Source organism: Capra hircus, chromosome 8 (genome assembly GCF_001704415.2).
Source record: "Capra hircus breed San Clemente chromosome 8, ASM170441v1, whole genome shotgun sequence".
In the NCBI taxonomy this organism is placed as follows: Eukaryota; Metazoa; Chordata; class Mammalia; order Artiodactyla; family Bovidae; genus Capra; species Capra hircus.
Genome location: NC_030815.1, coordinates 77023309 through 77043773, shown reverse-complemented (window position 1 = coordinate 77043773; position 20465 = coordinate 77023309). Strand labels below are relative to the sequence as shown.

Genomic DNA, 20465 nt, shown 5'->3' with positions numbered 1-20465 from the left:
TTTATTCCTCACCCAATTTAAATGCTGTTGTTTTCATGTAGTTTAGTCCTTTGGGTTTTTGTTTTTAACCCTCAAGATGTTATTTCCATTTCAAAATCACTATTCATTTAACCCATATATTTACCCTTTCAGCTGTTCATTCCTTTTTGCATCTCCAGGCTTCCATTTGGTTATCATTATCCTGCTTAAAGAAATTTTTGTGTAGTTTGTTAGGGAAAAAATTACTTTTTTGTGTATGAAATTTTCTTAATTTTACCAGTTGCACCCTTACTGTTGAGGGCATTTTTGCCTTATATAGAACTCTAAGTTGGTACTTACTTTTTGTCACTTTGAAAATGCCATCCCATCTTCTGATTCCCAAATTTTTTAACTGAAGTAAAATTGGTATTAAGTTTCAGGTGCACATCATGATTCACACTGGGTGTTTTCTGGTGCTTTGAAATATGCTTCTTTCACTGCTCTGGATTCTGGATTTTTTTTTTTTTAGCTTTCAATGGTATTGATATTTGCACAGGTATTACTCTGAATATATTTTGCTTGGAGTTTGTGGGACTTCCAGAATTTGCAGCTTGATTTCCCTAAATTTTAAAATTTCTTAAGCATTAACTCTAAGTATCCTCTATTTCCTCTTTTTTGGGGGGACTACAGTTACATTAATGTTAGCCCTTCTTGGTGTTGTATCACTTTTTGGTTCTTTTCCATCCACTTGTCTCTATATACTCTGAATTTTTTCTGATCAAATTTCACTGTCTTCAGCTGTTTCATCTGGTGTTAAGCTCATTCATTGACTTTTCAAAATTTCAGCTGTTATAGTCTTTTAGTTTTTTAAAATACCCAATCCCCTGTTGATATTTTCAATCTTTTCTGTTTTCCTCTTGCACATATTAAGTCCATGGGTGTCTGAGCATTTCTTTTATTGCCTGCTAACTCCAGAATTGAGCAGATATACCCACCAGTCACAAGCAGTGGTGGCCTAGAGTAGCGATCAATACATATAAGATATACAGGATGCAGGAGCAAAGAACATATAATCTCTGAAAGCAGATTCACTCCTAAGAAGTTAAAGATGATCTAATTATACCCATTTTTCCATTTGCTTCTGCCAGGTTCCCACAGGGTCGTTCTTTTTTATGTTAAATTCTCAGTTGGAGATTATCACACAGGTAACTTAAGTGTCCACTTAGTCTCATATAAGAACAGATCAGGTTTCCCTGGTAGCACAGAAAGAATCCACCTGCCAACCAGTTGAACCTCAAGAGACACGGTTCAATCCCTGAATCTGGTTAGATCCCATAGGCCAGGAAGCAACTAAGCCTGTGAGCCACAACTACTGAGCCTATGCTCTCGAGCTGCAAATACTGAGCCCACGTGCTGCAACTACTAAAGCCAAAGCACCCTAGAGCCCATGCTCTGCAACGAGAAGCCACTGCAGTGAAAAGCCTGCATACCTCAACTAGAGAATAGACCCTGCCCACCAGAACCAGAGAAAAGCCTGCACAGCAGATGCAGCACAGCCAAAAATAAATAATAACAATAAAGAACAGTCCTATAGCTAGATTCTCAGAGAAAACTGTTTCCCCCCCTCTATTAGAATCTAGGTGAAGTCAACCAAGTTTTTTCATAGTCTCCCTTTGCTATTGGGCAGATTTATCTAATTTATTCTGTCACTGATACCTGAGGAGCCATGCATACAGAGGTTTGGGGGGCTTTAAATACCATGCTATTGAACACATAATGAGAAATCACTAAAAGGTATTAAGGGAACACAGATGACATGATGATTCATTTATAGTAAAAGTAAACATTTAGTGGAGTTACAAAAGTAATGAATTAGCCACACCCTCAAGCAGCTTATATTTCGTTACAGTAATGGTTCTCAACCCAGGGCGATTTTGTCTCTTCAGGAATATTTTGCTAGTTATGGAAAGATCTTTGCTTGTCACAAGTGAAGGATTTTTTAAATTGGAGGATTCTTGTTTTACAATGTTGTGTTGGTTTCTGCCTTACAACATAAATCAGCCATTTTGTTTTCAGTCGCTAAGTCTTGTTCAGCTCTTAAGACCTCATGGGCTGTAGCCTGCCAAGTTCCTTCTGTCCATGGGATTTCCCAGGCAAGAATACTGGAGTGGGTTGCCATTTCCTTCTCCAGAGGATCTTCCCTACCCAGGGATAAATATACATATTTCCCCTCCTTCTCACCCTCTTCCATCCTACCCTTCTAGGTTGTCACAGAGCACCAGATTGAGCTCCCTTTGTCATACAGCAACTTTCCACTAGCTATTTCACATATGGTAAGGGATGTTTCAATGCTACTCTCTCAATTCATCCCACCCTCTTTCCCCCAGTGTCCACAAGTCTGTTCTCTGTCTCTCTATTCCTGCCCTGCAAATAGGTTCATCAATACCATTTTTCTAAATTCCATGTGTATGTTTTCAGTTCAGCTCAGTTCAGTCGCTCAGTCGTGTCTGACTCTTTGTAACCCTATGGACTGCAGCACACCAGGCTTCCCTGTCCATCACCAACTCCTGGAGCCTACTCAAACTTATGTCCATCGCATCGGTGATGCCATCCAACCACCTCATCCTGTCACCCCCTTCTCCTCTCGCATTTAATCTTTCCCAGCTAAAAGGTCTTTTCCAATGAGTCAGTTCTTTGCATCAGGTGGCCAAAGTATTGGAGTTTCAGCTTCAGCATCAGTCCTTCCAATGAATATTCAGGACTTATTTCCTTTAGGACTGACTGGTTGGATCTCCTTGCTGTCCAAGGGATTCTCAAGAGTCTTCTTCAACACCACAGTTCAAAAGCATCAATTCTTTGGTGCTCAGCTCTCTTTATAGTCCAACTCTCACATCTATACATGACTAATGGAAAAAACATAGCTCTGCCTAGATGGATGTTTGTTGGTAAAGTAATGTCTCTGCTTTTTAATATGCTGTCTAAGTTGGTCATAGATTTTCTTCCAAGGGGCAAGCATCTTTTAACTTCATGGCTGCAGTCACCATCTGCAGTGACTTTGGAACCCCAAAAAATAGTCTCTGTTTCCATTGTTTCCCCATCTAATTGCCATGAAAATAGGACCGGATGCCATCTGTTTTCTAAATGTTGAGTTTTAAGCCAACTTTTTCACTCTCCAGTGTCAAGAGGGTCTTTAGTTCCTCCTCGCTTTCTTCCATAAAGGTGGTGTCATCTGCATATCTGAAGTTATTGATATTTCTCCTGGCAATCTTGATTCCAGCTTGTACTTTATCCAGCCCAGCACTGTGCATTAGGTACTCTGCATGTAAGTTAAATAAACAGGGTGACAATAGACAGCCTTGATGTACTCCTTTCCCAATTTTGGAGCCAGTCTGTTGTTCCATGTGCAGTTCCAATTGTTGCTTCTTGACCTGCATAGATTTCTCAAGAGGCAGGTCAGGTGGTCTGGTATTCCCATCTCTTTCAGAATTGTCCACAGTTTGTTGCAATCCACATAGGCAAAGGCTTTGGCATAGTCAATAAAGCAAAAGTAGATCTTTTTCTGAATTCTCTTGCTTTTTCAGTGATCTAGCAGATGTTGGCAATTTGATCTCTGGTCCCTCTGTCTTTTCTATGTATGTTTTAATATATATTTTTCTTTCTGACTTACTTTACTCTGTATAACAGGATCTAGGTTCATCCACCTCAGTTCAGCTGACTCAAATTCATTCCTTTTTATGGCTAAATAATATTTCATTGTATATATGTACCACAACTTCCTTATCCATTCATCTTTAACTGGAAGGATTCTACATCACATGTAGAGGCCAGGATGTTGCTAAAGGGTGCCCATGACAGCTCTCTACAAAAGAATTATTCTGCCCAAAATGTAGCAGTAGAATACAGGAAGCAAATAAGTATAATAAAACATAAATAATAGTCTATACAATATACAAAGGGCATGAAAGTGGATAGGGAAATTCATGAAGCACTTCAATGGGCATCTAAAGCTTAAGTTGAGTGGAAATCTGGGAGGTAGGGTTATTACTATGAGCTTGAGTATGATAAGTATGAAGTATATTCCCCACATTTGGGGAACAACTATGACTAAAATTTACTGGCAGACGAGGTAGGTGAAGAATAAGGAGGCAAGGCAAGGCTGAAAAGGAAGGCAAGGACCAGACTGCAAAAGGTCTTACATACTAGATGAAGAGTTTGGAAAATGTTGATATTAAAGGGCAACAAAGAGTAGTAAACAAGATGTTTATTAATAAACAAGAATGGTCAGAAAGATCATTCAGGCAGAATTATGGTTAAAGGCTTAAGGACAAAACAAGGCACAGGCCAATTAGTAATCCTACTGGAATACTCCAGGCCAGTGAAGACTAGAGTCAGAAACAAAGGTCCAGTACAGAAGAAAGGATTAATATGGTAAAGTACTGTGTGTGTGCATGTTAAGAAGCTTTAGTCGTGTCTTTGCAACTTTGACTCTTAGCAACCATGTGGACCAGGCTCCTTTGTTCATGGGATTCTCCAGCAAGAATACTGGAGTGGGTTGCCATACCCTCCTCCAGGAGATCTTCCTGACCCAGGGATCAAACCGACACCTTTTATGTCTCCTGCATTGGCAGGTGGGCTCTTTAACCACTAGCGTCACCTGAGAAGACCATTAAGTACTATACCCAGTCTTCAGTAACTGAATATGAAGAGAAAATAAAATTTAATAACAGCTTTCAAGCACTACTCGCAGAGACAGAGTACAGGAGAACACTTAGAAGAAAGATAATGAAAGATAATGCCATCCATTTAGACCTCTTGTAGTAAATAAGCTATGCAAGGACATATAAGTGGTTATTATCAGAGGATATAGCAGCAAAATCTGGATTGTGCCTTTAACTCTGATAATCATCCTTCAACCAATAATGACAAAAGATTTTTAGAATATTTTTCTGCTATATCCAATCATATTTTTATATATGTATTTATCTTCCTTCCAGATATTTCCTATTACATTACTTTTAAAATGCCATGTGTTCATTTTAATGTTTTAAAATTCAAAATACTTTAATTTACATTTTAAAAAAAGAATAATAAAAATAACTTAACCTCTCAAATGTGACTTTTTAAGAGCAATATGGGAAAGTGGGAAACAGCCTCCCTTGAAAAAGAAATCAGCACTTCCAACAAAACTAAAGGAAGACTTACATGTAAAAATAATTCAGAAAGGAGATAACAACTAAAGACATAGATATACATCTTATTTTAATCTCCCCAAAAGTTAACTGGATCTTCTAATAGATTATCCTTGAAAATCAAGCTTTTAACTATTCAATATAATCTTTGAAATGGTATCTAGTTAAGATAATAATTGCCTTAAATATACTAGACAAAATATTTACAATCAGCAAAATAAAAACCACCAAAATTAATATCTGAAAGTCTAACATTCTGTTCCAATGGATTTACATTTTTCCTAAGAAAAATACCACATACAAATCTTTTGGGGTACAAATTAGAAGTACTCAACTACCTACTTATAATTGTTAACCTTCTGTCAACAGTATGACTCATCAGTAAACACCAATACAATACTTTACCGGTCACCTTATGTGAAATAACAAGTGGAAAACAAAATCTCTCAACAACAGTGGGTCATCAAATTCATTCAGCAAACACTTACTATAAAAAAGTTTATTAAAAAAACTTAAACACACAATCATGATCAAGCATTTTAAAATTAAACTGAAATCAATTATGAAACTTCCTTTTCAAAAAGTTGTGAAAGTAAAAGGACAAATTTAATTCTAAATATTTCCTTGCTTATTTGAATTGTTTCTTAATACTATTTCAGCAAATTATTTCTTTAATCTCCTCTTTAGGTTCTCAAGGTGGTCCATATTAACATCTTGTAATGCCAGTACCATTGCCTTAGACAAGGAGGGATTAAATGAAATAGTCATCAGACAGCACAAATCTATTAGATCTCTCTGACATTTCTGCAAACCTTCCAGGAACTTTTGGTATTTACAAGGATCCTTTTTCAACTGTTTCATTTCTGATACTGAAAACCCTATCAGACTAGTAAGTATTTCATCTACAAAGTCTACATCTAGATATGCAGTACCATCAGAAATTTTTGCTCTTACACTCCAAATGCCACCAGAACTTGAGAGATTTCCAGTTAAGGTTACAATAAATGCTTTGACTTTCACTGTTGTAACCTCCTTTGGTTTGCTGGCCATTAGAACAGACAAATAGATAAAGGGTGGAGAATACAAATCCATGGTGATAGAACGTCCAGTGCTATTCTCTGACAATTGTAAAGAACAAGTCTGTAAATGGTGCTCATTTTCATTAGGAACATCTGAACTCCTTTTTGGTATATTACTGACCAGCTCTCCATTGAACATTTTATTATTTAAGGAATGTCCATCTGAACTGCTAATTTGTTTTATTTTATGTGTCTCTGAGCTCTTACCTTTATTTGTAAAATCATGGGGTAGGGGTACATTATGATTAACTGAAAGACTACTACTGTTTTGGTCTCTAGTAGATGGACAACTAAGAGATTTGTCTTCACTAGTCATTTGCTCAGATAAATTTTTTTCACTCCAATTATTGTTTCCATTTTTGCAAATAAAAGAAAAACTATTTAGAGTATTAGATCTATGTGAAAACTTCTCTATACTTTCATCTGTAGCTCTGTTCAAAGTCAATAGTTGTAATTCTTTGGTCTCCATTTCTTCTTTCTGGACAGCTTCTTCTAAAAGCAAGGCCTCCTCCAATGAAAAGTCATCTAATTCCTCATCAGTAAAAAGCATAGATTGGTTTCGTGGTTTCTGCTTTGGCCTTGGAGAAATAACAAGTTCTGGTTCAAAATCTGACTGTCTGATGGGAACACTATTTGAGGAATTACCTATGAAACAACCTCTTTCCAAACGGGTATTATTACTTGCTGCAAGCTCATCATTTTCCTCAAGACTTGCCAAGAGTTCTTCATCAGAAGGCCCCAATGCAGGATCTAGAACATCCGTAATTCTGGGGATGCTTTGGTTAGAATTATTTGGTATGACTGAAACTATAGGATCAGGTTCCCCAATTAATCTTGCAAGAACTTTTTCTTGGGCATATTCCTCTAAAAGAGCATCGACTTCTCCTCCCAACACTTTCACATTTTCTGGTTTCAACAAGAGAACACCAAGACGGAAGGAAATATTTCCATAAATCAAAATTTTTGTACCTGGAGGAAGATCACTATGCAGAGCTGGAATAGACTGATATTCCATTCCTTGTATCTGTACAATTCCATCAGTTAGCTGTAGCATCAACATTCGTGAAGGCTTTGCTTCCCAAGGTTTTGGGGTTACTTGTGTTTCAGCTGTAATTAGGTCATTGGTTGTATTCTTTCCTCTCAACTTTTGTATCTGGGCATATGCAGGCTGACTTACATCAACCAATGAATTAATCTGCAGAGCAAAAAATCCGTTCAGTTCTCCTTTTGGAGTTTCTAAAATGCCACTAGGTAAAAGACGATGCTCCAAATCTCTCAGATCAGTAAGGAGCCACTGCTCAAACACTTGTTTATTCATTTGTGCCTGACTCAAATTAACATTATCATTTTCTTCTTGGATCCAGTTAATACAAGCTTCTAGCCACGTTAAAGGCACTTTAACATGCCATGTAGCTGAAAGCCAGGTTTCAACTCTTAATGCAATACTAGTTACACTCATTTCTTTCACGTAAAGGTAATATTAGGCATCTATTACCTGAAAACAAACAAAAACATTATGGTAATTCAGTATATCTAAATAGAGTTTTTATAATTCTCTACAATGCACAAACAAGAGTAGCCAAACCTTTAGACTTTCTCTCCATCATGTCTGTAATTCTTTGACTTTCTACATAGCAAAACTTCAAATGCCACAGGTAATCAGATGGTATAATGAGAAAAGTAAAAAATGTGAGACAGATATATAAAGGTTTGAAGGCTAGCTCTGTCAAATTATAAGCTCTACAGCCTAGCATAAATTTATTAACTTCTTCTAACCTAGGTTTTTCATCTATAAAATGTCAATACCACCTCCTACCTAATGGGGTTGTTGTGAGGATTACATGATTAACATTTGTAAAGCACAATGTTAGACCTACGCAATACATACAATGTTAGTAGTTATTAATATAATAATCAGGTAAAATTATAACAACTAACAGATTCTTAGCTGATGTAAAGCATCTTATTTATCTAAATGATTCTGAACAGTCGTATCATGTAAATATACTTCTGATTTTCTCAGTATGATAAAAAAAAAGTAGCAAAACACTAAAAAGACTAAGCTTTTCTCATAAATTAAATTTTTTCCTTCAACAGAGTAAGACTGAATTTATAAAAGTTTTAATATGCCCATAAGAAAACTTACCATTTGGAACAGGAGCACAGGATTTGATGACAGGATTTAGAACTGGTTGTTCAGTGGAGTACTTGTAACCTCTGTTGCTCAGAAATGGCCTGAGAGCTAAGACAAAAAACAGTAAGGGTTATAAAATGAAGCCACAGAAACAATCACTGGACTATTTTCTTAAGTGCAAGAGTTTGACAGTATGGTTTTGAAGGTTCCTATTATCAATCAGGGTAGAGTGGAGGTAGTACACAATAAAAACATGAGGTTTGGAATGAAATAAACAAAAGCAAGTGACCATAAGAAACTTAGACACTCTACCTTAGCTTGCTTCCTTGCCTACATACTTACTTCAGAGGACTACTGTGAAAATTAAAGGATAGGAGATGATGTCGGAGGTTCACAAGCAACCTAAGGCGAAACCAGGCCAAAGCAGCTGAAATTGAAACTGACCACCTACAGAGGGAGAAGGGCTCAAAGTCAAAGAAGCCAGAGCTCTGGATGCCATGGCAGCCGCAGCAGTGAGGTGGAAAAGGAGACCCAGGGATGACTATCCTTCAGGTTTACTTCTGGCAAAACAGGGATGAAGTCCTAGATAACCTCTCGGCCTTTGTCTGCAACTCTGGCAGATCCATAAAACTACCACATCAGTGGACCAGGGAAGAAGTCCTGTCCCATGGACTAGTTCAAGATATATTCTTGTGAAAAGGCATTAAATTATTTCTGTATATTATATAGTAGGTCCTCTCATTTTTAGAAAATAGTAAATCTAGCTTCCTTGTAAAAACTTAGAGCTTATCCAAATGTTTCTTTTTTTAACCTTGCCACCTCTTAGAAATTTAATAGGCATATATTGTCTGGTTTCCTACATCTTTTAGCTCAAGTGACAAATATGTGTCTACACATATACACACACACTGACTTTTTTTGTAGGTATATATTTTTTTAATTTTTAACTTAAAAAGGGGGATTAATTTTTTTCCCCTAAAGCTTTCTGAAGGTCAGGGGCTTTATCTATGAAAAAAATAGTAAGTAGTTATTTGTAACCTGTACTAAGCAGCATCTAGACTTAAAACAGTCTTTTCTGGCTAAAAATACAATGAATGCTAGTAAAATTGTTTGGGCTACTTTTAGCATTTTTTAATCAAAATTACTAGATGACAGAATTCAAGAATTTGTTAACATGTTATTATTTGATATACAGATAGTCATTTAAAAGTAAAAACCCTTTATTGTGTTAAAAAAAATGAAATAAAAAAAGGAGACTAATATATAATCCAGAGGTTCAGTGTACAAGTCTGGTGCCAAATTTATTTACAAGCTCTGTGACCCTAAATAAGTAGTCAGATTACTAATTCAACAAACGGTTAAAATTTAAAGGAAGAGTTACGGTTATTATGAGAAATACAAGAATAACATTTTAGGAGGCAGAATTAACACCAAACTGATGAATCTTTACTTTGAAGAAAATAATTAAGAGTACAGATACATTTTAAATCACATATGAAAAACAATGTGAAAATAGGTAGAGGTAGGAGAGGTCCATGCCCATTCTGATAAAAATAAACCATGTAGAGTCAAATCAGCATGTCTCTTTAACAAACAAACCAACAATCTCTACACGAGCCCTCTGATTTATCAAATGGAAATATTCTCTAACTTGCTGCTAAGAAAAACAAAACACAGTATGCTAACTTTTGTGTACAAGAGAAAGGACAATAAGCATATTCTTCTTGACTTTGTACATACAGGATGTCTATCTAGAAGGATATACAAGAAACAAGTTAAAACTTTAAATACATAGCTACACTCAATAACAAAGAGTAAAATCTTGTGGGCCAGGAACTCAGGAAGATGCCCTGAAGAAGGGATAGGCTACCCACTCCAGTATTCTTGGGCTTCCCTGGTGGCTCAGCTAGTAAAGAATCCACCTGCAATGCAGTAAACTTGGGTTTGATCCCTGGGTTCAGAAGATCCCCTGGAAAAGGGAAGAGCTACCCACTCTAGTATTTTAGCCTGGAGAATTCAATGGACTGTACAGTACACGGGGTTACAGAGAGTTGGACACGACTGAGAAACTTTCACTTTAGAGTTTTAAGTGGGCACTAAAGCCACTAGGAAAAGGGGACTTGCAGGCTAAAGCTCCAAGGCTCTAAGGCCCCAGTATGCCAATTATAGGGCACAACAGACTACTTGCTAGAATTGTGCCAAAAAATGTTCTACTCAGCACCTACCTATGGCCTATGGAGAGAACAGAGATAATCTAAGAATAGATATATAGAGTATACAACTTGTATAGAATACAGCATGGTCCAGAACCAGGCTATTCACTTAAGTAAATACCCAGATCTCTAGGGACACAGCTGATCTAGACCCATGACAGTCAGAGGGCAGGTCGAAGCAACTCCAAAAACACACCAAAGGGAAGAACACACATGGGAAAAACCTCTATCCAACATGAGCTCTCAAGCCAAAACTACATTTGAGGAAAATTACCACCATGAACCACATCAGCACACACAACCAAGAGGAGAATTTATACCTGAAGAAGTTTGTTTTTAAATGAAGAATCTTAAATGTTTAAAAAATTAGAATAAAGTAACTATGAAAGAATACAAAAAACTTCAAAAAAAACTATTATTAATATCCTCAGAGAGGTAGGGATATCTCCATACACAAAAACATGAACCACTACCAGTACATCATACATATACAAAAATTAACTCCAAGTGAGCCACAGATATAAATGTGAAAACTAAAAAAGGTAGGAGAAAAAAAAACCTCATATATAACAGAGAACAGGTTGACAGCTGCCAGGTCAGGGGTGGGCGAAACAGATGAAAGGGGTCACAAGGCACAAACTTCCAGCTATAAAATCAGTTAAGTCATAGAAACGCAATGTATAGTATGGTCACTGTAGTTAAAATACTATATTGCATATTTAAAAGTTGCTAAGAGAGTAGATCTTAACAGTTCTCATCATAAGAACTATAAAATTTTGTAACTAAGTGTGATGGATATCAGCTGGGCTTAATTGTGGTGAGTTCTGCAATAACAGGGATTCCCTAGTGGCTCAGCTGGTAAAGAGTCTGCCTGCAATGAGGGAGACCCAGGGTCGATTCCTGGGTCGGGAAGATCACCTGGAGAAGGAAATGGCAACTCACTCCAGTACTCCTGCCTGGAAAATCCCACGGATGGAGGAGCCTCGTGGGCTACAGTCCATGGGGTTGCAAAGTGTCAGACATGACTGAGCAACTTCACTTTCTGCAATAATACAAATCATTATATTGTACAACTGAAATGAAAATGCTGTATGTCAATTATATTTCATTTTTTTAAGGGGAATGAAACTTAGGAGAATAATCTTTGTGATCTTAGTTTCTTAAAAGTTTCCTCAGATACAACACTAGAAACATACATAATTCATAAAAGAAAGAAACTAATAAACTGAGCTTCACCAAAATTTTAAAATTCTGCTCTATGAAAGACACTGCTAAAAGTACAAAGACAAGCCAAACAAACACAAAAGACAAGCCACAGACTGGGAGAAATACATAACTGACAAAAGACATATTTAGACTACAAAAAGAATTTTAAAATTCAATAGGGGGACTTCCCTTGCAGTCCAGTGGTTAATACTTCACCTTCCAATGCAGAGGGTGTGGCTTTGACCCCCGGTGGGGGAGCTAAGATCTCACATGACTCACAGCTGAAAAAACAAAACATAAAAGCAATATGCAACAAATTCAAAAAATCTGAATTAAAAATTGTCCACACCAAAAAAAGAAAAAAATCTTTTAAAAAATTCAAACTAATTTTAAAAGGAGCAAAAGAACTGAATAGACATTTCACCAAAAGATATGCAAAATGACAAGATATTAGGGAAATGTAAAATTAAAATCATAGCTAAAATTTTAAAAAAAGCTGATAATTCCAAGTACTGGAATTCTTATACATTGCTGATTGGAAAGCAAAATAGCACATCACTTTAAAAAACAGTTTAGCATTTTCTTACAAAGTTAAATATACACTCACCATGCAACCCAGCATTCATAGGTATTTACTGAAGAGAAATGAAAACTTACACTCATTAAAAATCTGTATGTGAACATTTACAGCAGCTTGTTTCATAATCACCAAAAATCAGAAACAACCCACATGTCCTTCATGAAAGGACAAATTATAGTACATTATTACAATGAAATATTATTCAGTGTTAAAAAAGAATACACTACTAACAGATGCAATAACAAAGATGAATACTGCCACATATACTCTCCCTCAGAAAATTCATATGTTGAAATCCTAATACCCAGTGTGATGGTATTGGGAGGTGGGGCCTCTGTGAAGTGCTTAGATTATGAGAATGAAGCCCTCATGGAAATTCCCTGATGGCCCAGTGGTTCAGACTCCCCACTTCCACTGAACGGGGCTTAGATCTGTGGTTGGGTACTAAGATCCTGCATGCCACACAGTGTGACCAAAATAAACTCAGAATTCTGAAAAGATATTAATTTAAAAAAAAGAACTTACAACCCAATAACAAAAGAAATAAACAACAGAGATGCTTCCACACAGCTACCTGTCCCTTTTGCCACAAGAGGTTACTATAAAGAGACTGTCATCCAAGAACCAGGAAACATGTCCCTATCAGACACCCACAAAATCTGCCATCACCTTGACAATGGACTTTTCAGTTTTCAAATAAATTTCTGTCATTTATGAACCACCCAGTTTATGATATTTTTTCACAGTAGCCCAAATAGACTGAAACAAATAGCAAATGCAGCATGCTAGGTAAAAGTTAGACAAAGACTGTATAATTCCAGTTACAGGGCATTATAGAAAAGGTATCATCAACTTCACAGACATGAACTTGAGCAAACTCCAGGAGACAGTAGAGGACAGGAAGGCCTTGCATGCTGCAGTCCATGGGGTTGCAAAGAATCAGATACAACTTAGCAACTGAACAACAATGGAAAAGGCAGCACCACAGTAACATGTGACAGCAATGGTCATGTGACTAATGTTTGTCAAAGCTCACGGAACTATGCATCAAAAAGAACATAAATTTCACTGAAAGTAAATTATATCCTTAATAAAAATACTGAAGACAAACACCAAAATGATAGAAATATAACAACTGATTTTCAAATCTGCTGAGAAAAACACAGAATAAAGAAAACAATCCAAAAGAAGGTACAAAGGGAATGGGGCTGTGAAAGTGCTGCACTCAATGTGCCAGAAAATTTAGAAAACTCAGCAGTGGCCACAAGACTGGAAAAGATCAGTTTTCACTCCAATCCCAAAGAAAGGCAATGTAAAAGAATGCTCAAACTACCGCACAACTGCACTCATCTCAATGCTAGCAAAGTAATGCTCAAAATTCTCCAAGCCAGGCTTCAACAGTACGTGAACCGTGAGATTCCAGATGTTCAAGCTGGATTTAGAAAAGGCAGAGGAACCAGAGATCAAATTGCCAACATCTGTTGGATCATCAAAACAGCAAGGGAGTTCCAGAAAAGCATCTACTTCTGCTTTATTGACTATGCCAAGGTCTTTGACTGTGTGGATCACAACAAAACTATGGAAAATTCTTCAAGAGATGGGAATAGCAGACCAACTGATCTGCCTCCTGAGAAATCTGTATGCAGGTCAAGAAGCAACAGTTACAACTGCACATGGAACAAGACTGGTTCCAAACTGGGAAAGGAGTACGTTAGGGCTATATATTGTCATCATGCTTGTTTAACTTATATACAGAGTACATCATGAGAAACGCTGGACTGGAAGAAGCACATGCTGGAATCAAGACTGCCGGGAGAAATATCAATAACCTCAGATATGCAGATGACACCACCCTTATGGCAGAAAGCGAAGAAGAATTAGAGCCTCTTGATGAAAGTGAAAGAGCGGGCTTAAAACTCAACATTCAGAAAACTAAGATCATGGAATCTCATCCCATCACATCATGGCAAACAGATGGGGAAACAGTGAAAACAGTGACAGACTTTATTTCTGGGGGCTCCAAAATCACTGCAGATGGTGATTGCAGCCATGAAATTAAAAGATGCTTGCTCCTTGGAAGAAAAGCTATCACCAACCTAGACAGCATATTAAAAAGCAGAGACATTACTTTGCCAACAAAGGTCTGTCTAGTCAAAGCTATGGTTTTTCCAGTACTGATGTATGGATGTGAGAGTTGGACTATAAAGAAAGTTGAGCACCAGAGAATTGATGCTTTTGAACTGTGGTGTTGGAGAAGACTCTTGAGAGTCCCTTGGACTGCAAGGAGATCCAACAAGTCCATCCTAAAGGAAATCAGTCCTGAATATTCATTGGAAGGACTGATGCTGAAGCTGAAACTCCAATACTTTGGACACCTGCTACAAAGAACTGACTCATCTGAAAAGACTCTGATGCTAGAAAGATTGAAGGCAGGAGAAGGGGTTGACAGAGGATGAGATGGTTGGATGGCATCACCAACTCAATGGACATGAGTCTGAGTAAGCTCCAGGAGCTGGTGATGGACATGGAGGCCTGGTGTGCTGCAGTCCATGGAGTTGCAAAGAGTTGGACACAACTGAGCAACTGAACTGAACTGATAAACAGAAATAAACAAGATGGTAAAAATAAGTCTAAATATATCAGCAATCATAATGAACATAGATTAACTCACCTCTTAAAAGATACTCTCAAATTGAATAAACCAAGTTCAGCTGTATGCTTAAAAGATGAACCTAGAACAAAATACCATCAACATATGAAATTAATTAAAATAAGACATGTTAAAATCTCCAAGCATGATTTTATGAGGCCATAGTTGAGTGACATCTTATCTTCAAGACACAGATCTGTACTGTATAGATCTATTTTTATCTGTTGACATTATTAACCTCAAAAATTAAGCTACATCCAAGGCTCTCAGGTATATTCATTCACTAAGTTACTTTATTTTCTTCACTAAAATTTAACCACCACAACACTGGCAAATGGGCCTAGCATAATTGGCAGGGGTGTTGTAATGAGATGATAGTCATTAAGTAAACTGAAATCAAGACAAAGTGTACTTTCAGTAGTTAGAATTATTTAAATGAATTAGCAAGTATAAATGCCGCATCAATTAAGTTGTTTGCAGAATGTTTTGTACTATGAATTACTCAGGATGTACAGTATAGTATATACCCATATACACCCCTAAGTTATTACATGCAGACACTTAACACAAATGACATTTTCTACCTGAACCTGTTAAACAGTAGGAGTTAATACTGTTAATACTTCTAGGAGGAGGAAGAAACCAATAAAAAAGGAAGACTGATTGTGAATTTAAAAGGTCAAGGCTGGATAGAAAATGAAATGAAAGAAATGAATTTCAGTGGTGTCAATTCTTTATAGCAGCAATATAGATGATAAACAGAGAACTCAAGAAAAGGGTGAGTAAAAATTAAAACCTCTTATTTGTAAGATTTTAAACTTTTTCAAAATATATTATTTTACATCTATAATATTACCTAAACCTCAAAATAGTCATTTATGATAGAAAGGGTAGGTACTGTCTTCTATTTGGGTGAGAATGAAACAGGCATAAAGATCATACACAGTAGCAGGTTCTGAACTAGAGTCTGCTAATCTCCATTCCTATACCTTTTTCTAGATACTGTTTGACTTAAGTGAAAAGAGAAAGTCAAGTCAGTCTCTTATTTACATATACCCACTTGCATACAAAACACATTCATAAATGGCTAGTTTATAACAACACTACAGTATTAACAATCAAGACTTTTCTCTGATCTCATATAAATGACAATCTCACTCAGTACATTCTAAATTATTTACAAAGTCAAATGAAAGAAACACATCACCTACTGCATCTATCTTTGTAACAGTGTTATCACTAAGTATTACTTTTCCTTTTGCTATAACTCTACTAAAGTACCACATAAAGTAGTTTTAAATTTTTTTAAATATCACAAACTGATATTTTAAAACTTATGTATTATTTTTTTAATTTTGTACTTATTTCAAACATGCATTTCCTTGTTTGTGTTGTTGAACACAGCAAGTGACAAAAATCTTTTCAGACAGTAGTCTGGACAAATTCCTAACTAATAATTTTCTTAAAATAGTACCCTTCGGATTTGGATCTCCACTTCCAGAGATGTACTATAACTTTATAATAATGTTACTGTAACTAAATGCACATTTGCATAGAATATGCATAGAATTCTTCATTTAACAGCAAAGAAAGGTGGAGGGCATATTGATATACAACATAATTTAGTGCCTACAAATGCATGTTAAAACAATTTTATAAAAAGATGTTTCTAACATAAAATTTTTTTTTCCTACAGGTAAAAAAGAAAAGCTTATTAAATTATTAAAAGCTTATTAAATAGCTAAATGGAAAAAGTATTATCACGTGAAATTATAAAGTTTAGACTGGGTTTCAATAACTGAGCTCCTTAATAATTTAGTAAATTGTATTACTTGCATCTATTCCTTCAAGAGAATTTCTAAGGTTTTTGTTCCTCCTTTTCTTGAGAAACTGAGTAACCATGGTCACTGCAGGTAAGCAACTCAGAGGGGAGGTATCAGCTGCAGCTGCTGCTGCTGCTAAGTTGCTTCAGTCGTGTCCGACTCTGTGCAACCCCACAGACGGCAGCCCACCAGGCTCCCCCTGTCCCTGGGATTCTCCAGGCAAGAACACTGGAGTGGGTTGCCATTTCCTTTTACAATGTACGAAAGTGAAGTCGCTCAGTTGTCTCCGGCTCTTGCCACCCCATGGACTGCAGCCTACCAGGCTCCTCTGTCCATGGGATTTTCCAGGCAAGAGTACTGGATGGGTTGCCATTGCCTTCTCCAGGTGTCAAGCTAGAGCACCACAACTTCCCAGCCCTTGATCCTCAAGAACATCACTGTCCATGAAAAGAATATTAAAAAAGTATACGTTGTTGAAATTGTACAGTAAGAAATGTTCACACCATATGGTCTACCTCTTTTATTTTCAAAACTTAATCCTAAGAAAACAATCAGAAATAAGGACAAAGATTTATGTGCCAGAGTGTTTATCATGAAGCTTTTACAGTGTGGAAAAAAACAAACTAAACGTTCAACAACAGTAAAATAAATAAATACATAATCACACTGGATCCAGGAAATAGTTTTTTAAAGAAATATTTTTAAGACTATTTAATTACATGAAAATTATTTTATTTGGCTAGGAAAAAAGACCATATGTAAAACTACATTAATCTCCACTACTTTTATAATCATGAAAACATTGTTTTTTAAAAAATTGAGTTACATCTTGCTCCTGCTTAACTTGGCTAACACAGCAATCTACATTCTAGATCTTGACTGCAGGAACCAATCAGAAAAGAACAGAGTAGGAAAATTCTATAATATCAGTCATCACTACTAAGATTTACACAACTGGAGAATCCCAGGGACAGAGGAACCTGGTGGGCTGCCATCTGTGGGGTCGCAGAGTTGGACACGACTGAAGCGACTTAGCAGCAGCAGCAGCAGCAGCATCTGTAAGTTAATTTTCAGTCAGCCTCACATATTCCAATTTTTTAACAAATAGAAGAAGAGGCAGAAGTATCATCCTTTTAGACATGGTATGTGGCATTCAATCAATAGTTAAGACTTAAAAGCACTAACAAATATTTAAGTTATAACCGGTTCATGTTTCCACTGCCGTCACTTTAAAAAATACACATAAATCTGCTTTCAACTCTTGGGGATAACACTAAAGGTAACCCAAGAATTCTGAGAAGACACTTTCTGAAAATTATGGGGAAATTTTTATTTAATGGCTGAAATCAGAAAGAAGTAATTAGTGGAGCTGCTTGCGGATCCTCCATAACCTAATACAAGAGAAAGACAGAAAACAGGTATAGGAGTCTGATTCCCATCTCTGCTTTGTGACCTTAGACTTGTTCCTTAACTTCTCTTTGTCTTATCCACAATTTACGCACAGGACTGTAATAAGCATTAAACAGCCAGCACAAAGTCTGGCACAAACTAAAAAAATAATAGTTACAAAATTTTAAATAATCATCCAGCTGACTAGAGTACAATCTCAATTAGATTAGTTTATCTTAGGTAAATTCCACAGCTAAGTAATACCAGCCTTAAAATCATCAGGAGTCCAAATAATCACACAATTAATTACACAAGAGCCAGAATATGTCAATCAAGTTGGTAAGTCCTTGAATAAGCAGATATAACACAGCTTGGCTGAAAACAACACAGGATGAAAGAAAGGTTGGCGAAAAGACAGACCTTCCTCAAACTGGCAAGTCTCTGAATGAAGCAGGTATAAAATTGTTTGAAAAGACGATGGAAAAAACAGACTTTCTTGTTATTTAAAAAGTAAATCTAAACAGCAAATTTTAAAAGGTAAAGGAAGAAAACAATTAGAAAAAGAAAAAAAAATCTAGAAAAAGGGAATAAGAGCTTTCAGTTTTGAGGGTCCAGTCAGAAGACAGTGAAACTGGGAAGTTCTTAGAGCTGCTTACTTTGCGTTCCTGCTCACCAGTCATCACTGTTTATCAAGGCAGAATATGATGGTTTCAACCTAAATACTAGTTTGAAAGAACCCTTAGTACATTATCCTATATGTGCCTATTTGTGTTAGTGAAGTGTCCCTGGTTTTGAAAGACAGATTCAATTAAATGTCGCAAATTCTGACTGGTAGATTAAATCTCTATAATCCAAACATCCCCAGCCCCTTCATACACTCAATCAACTTTTCTTGAACATTAAATAAAAATGTGAACTATGTATCATAAAACCAAACGCACATTGAGTTTTACTTCCCAACAAGACTATAATATTTTTCACGATGGGGGCCATCAAATTACTCAAAGAGCCTTTTATAAACCCCACAATCCCAGACACTATGCTCCAACAGTACTTAACTACCACTCCCGCCAGTAAATATTTGGTGCTTCATGAAGTCCTCAGTTTCCCCTAGAAAGAGTTTTCTTCCTAATTAAGCAAGTAAAATAGATGGTCAAAATCAGAGACACTTTTTAAAGATGCTGGTTACATCTAATTTGCAAAGTATTCAAGAGGGAAATCAAATTACAATGGAATGAATCAGCACAAATTCATCACTACCCCCAAAAATGTGTATTCTAACGGTAGATTTAGCTTCATGTGTAACTTATAACATTTTCACTTTTCAACACAAGTTTGGGGTTGTGGGTGAGAGCTGGAGGGTTGAGTCGGGATGCGGAGACTGGGTACTGCTACTGGTAATTTCCGAGGTTTGTCACCGATTCTGGACCTACGGGCCTTAACAACAAAAAAATCATCAAAGCCTGACACAAAGGCCTTAGAAGTAGCCGAACACAAACTAAGCATAACCTGAACACTCTAGGACGATAACATATCTATATGAGGGCGAGAGGTTAAGTCTAAGTCACTGCCGACACACCGTGGGTGATTTAAGGTAAGTGAACGGAAAGCGGATGTCTACAACTCATTTTGCGATTTGCATTCATTGTAGGAGATGAAAGCAGCACTTTCAGAAATTTTTCACACGTAACTACAGCAACGACACTATAAAATACTCTTATCACAGGCCCCATTAATAAATAAAAGAAAGGAAAAAAAAGTTTCATCAGAAACGCAGAGCCGGGTAAAGACCCTGGGAGCGCAGGCTCCCGGCCGGAAGCAAAGGGGGCGAATAGTGCAGGACTCCAAGGCTCGACAGCCAGAGCCCGGCGGGACTGCCAGCGTTTCTCGGAATCCCGCCCGAGCCTCCAGCCGACCGCGGACCGCAACCTGCCGGCTGTGCCCCCTGCCCGGGCCACGCCTGAAGGGCGCTGCGGCCCGTTACAGACAGCGGGTTAGCGAGGCGTGGGCCGGGCCGGCAAGCTGGCTGCACTTACCAACGCGCAGCTCGCCCTGCAGCCTGGGCGGGAGGGGAGTACCGGGGAGGGAAGAAAACGCGAATGTGGGCTGTGAAAACGGGGGCATTCGTCTGGCCCTACACCGACCTGGGCGTCCCGCCTTCCCCTCGCGCAACAGCAGTTCCCGGGCACGCGACCGTGAGAGTAGGAACCGCCACAGCGCGCGCCCTAATCCTTTTTCGCTGCT

General features: G+C 37.3%; 1 protein-coding gene across 6 annotated transcripts; it reads right to left on the bottom strand.

Moving 5' to 3' along the window:
- On the bottom strand, window positions 5632–20459 carry RMI1 (RecQ mediated genome instability 1). Of its 6 annotated transcripts, XM_018052421.1 has the most exons (5): window positions 20366–20452; window positions 15031–15091; window positions 8373–8468; window positions 7812–7866; window positions 5639–7721 (listed from the first exon to the last, which is right to left on the bottom strand). In XM_018052421.1, exon 5 carries the CDS (start codon window positions 7683–7685, stop codon window positions 5811–5813), a length of 1875 nt encoding a protein of 624 aa, XP_017907910.1. In that variant the 5' UTR covers window positions 7686–7721; window positions 7812–7866; window positions 8373–8468; window positions 15031–15091; window positions 20366–20452; the 3' UTR covers window positions 5639–5810. The 6 variants fall into 6 exon arrangements, with proteins under 6 accessions (XP_013821609.1, XP_017907910.1, XP_017907908.1 ...); XM_013966155.2 differs by lacking the exon at window positions 7812–7866 and having other exon boundaries at window positions 5632–7721; window positions 20258–20459; XM_018052419.1 differs by lacking the exon at window positions 7812–7866.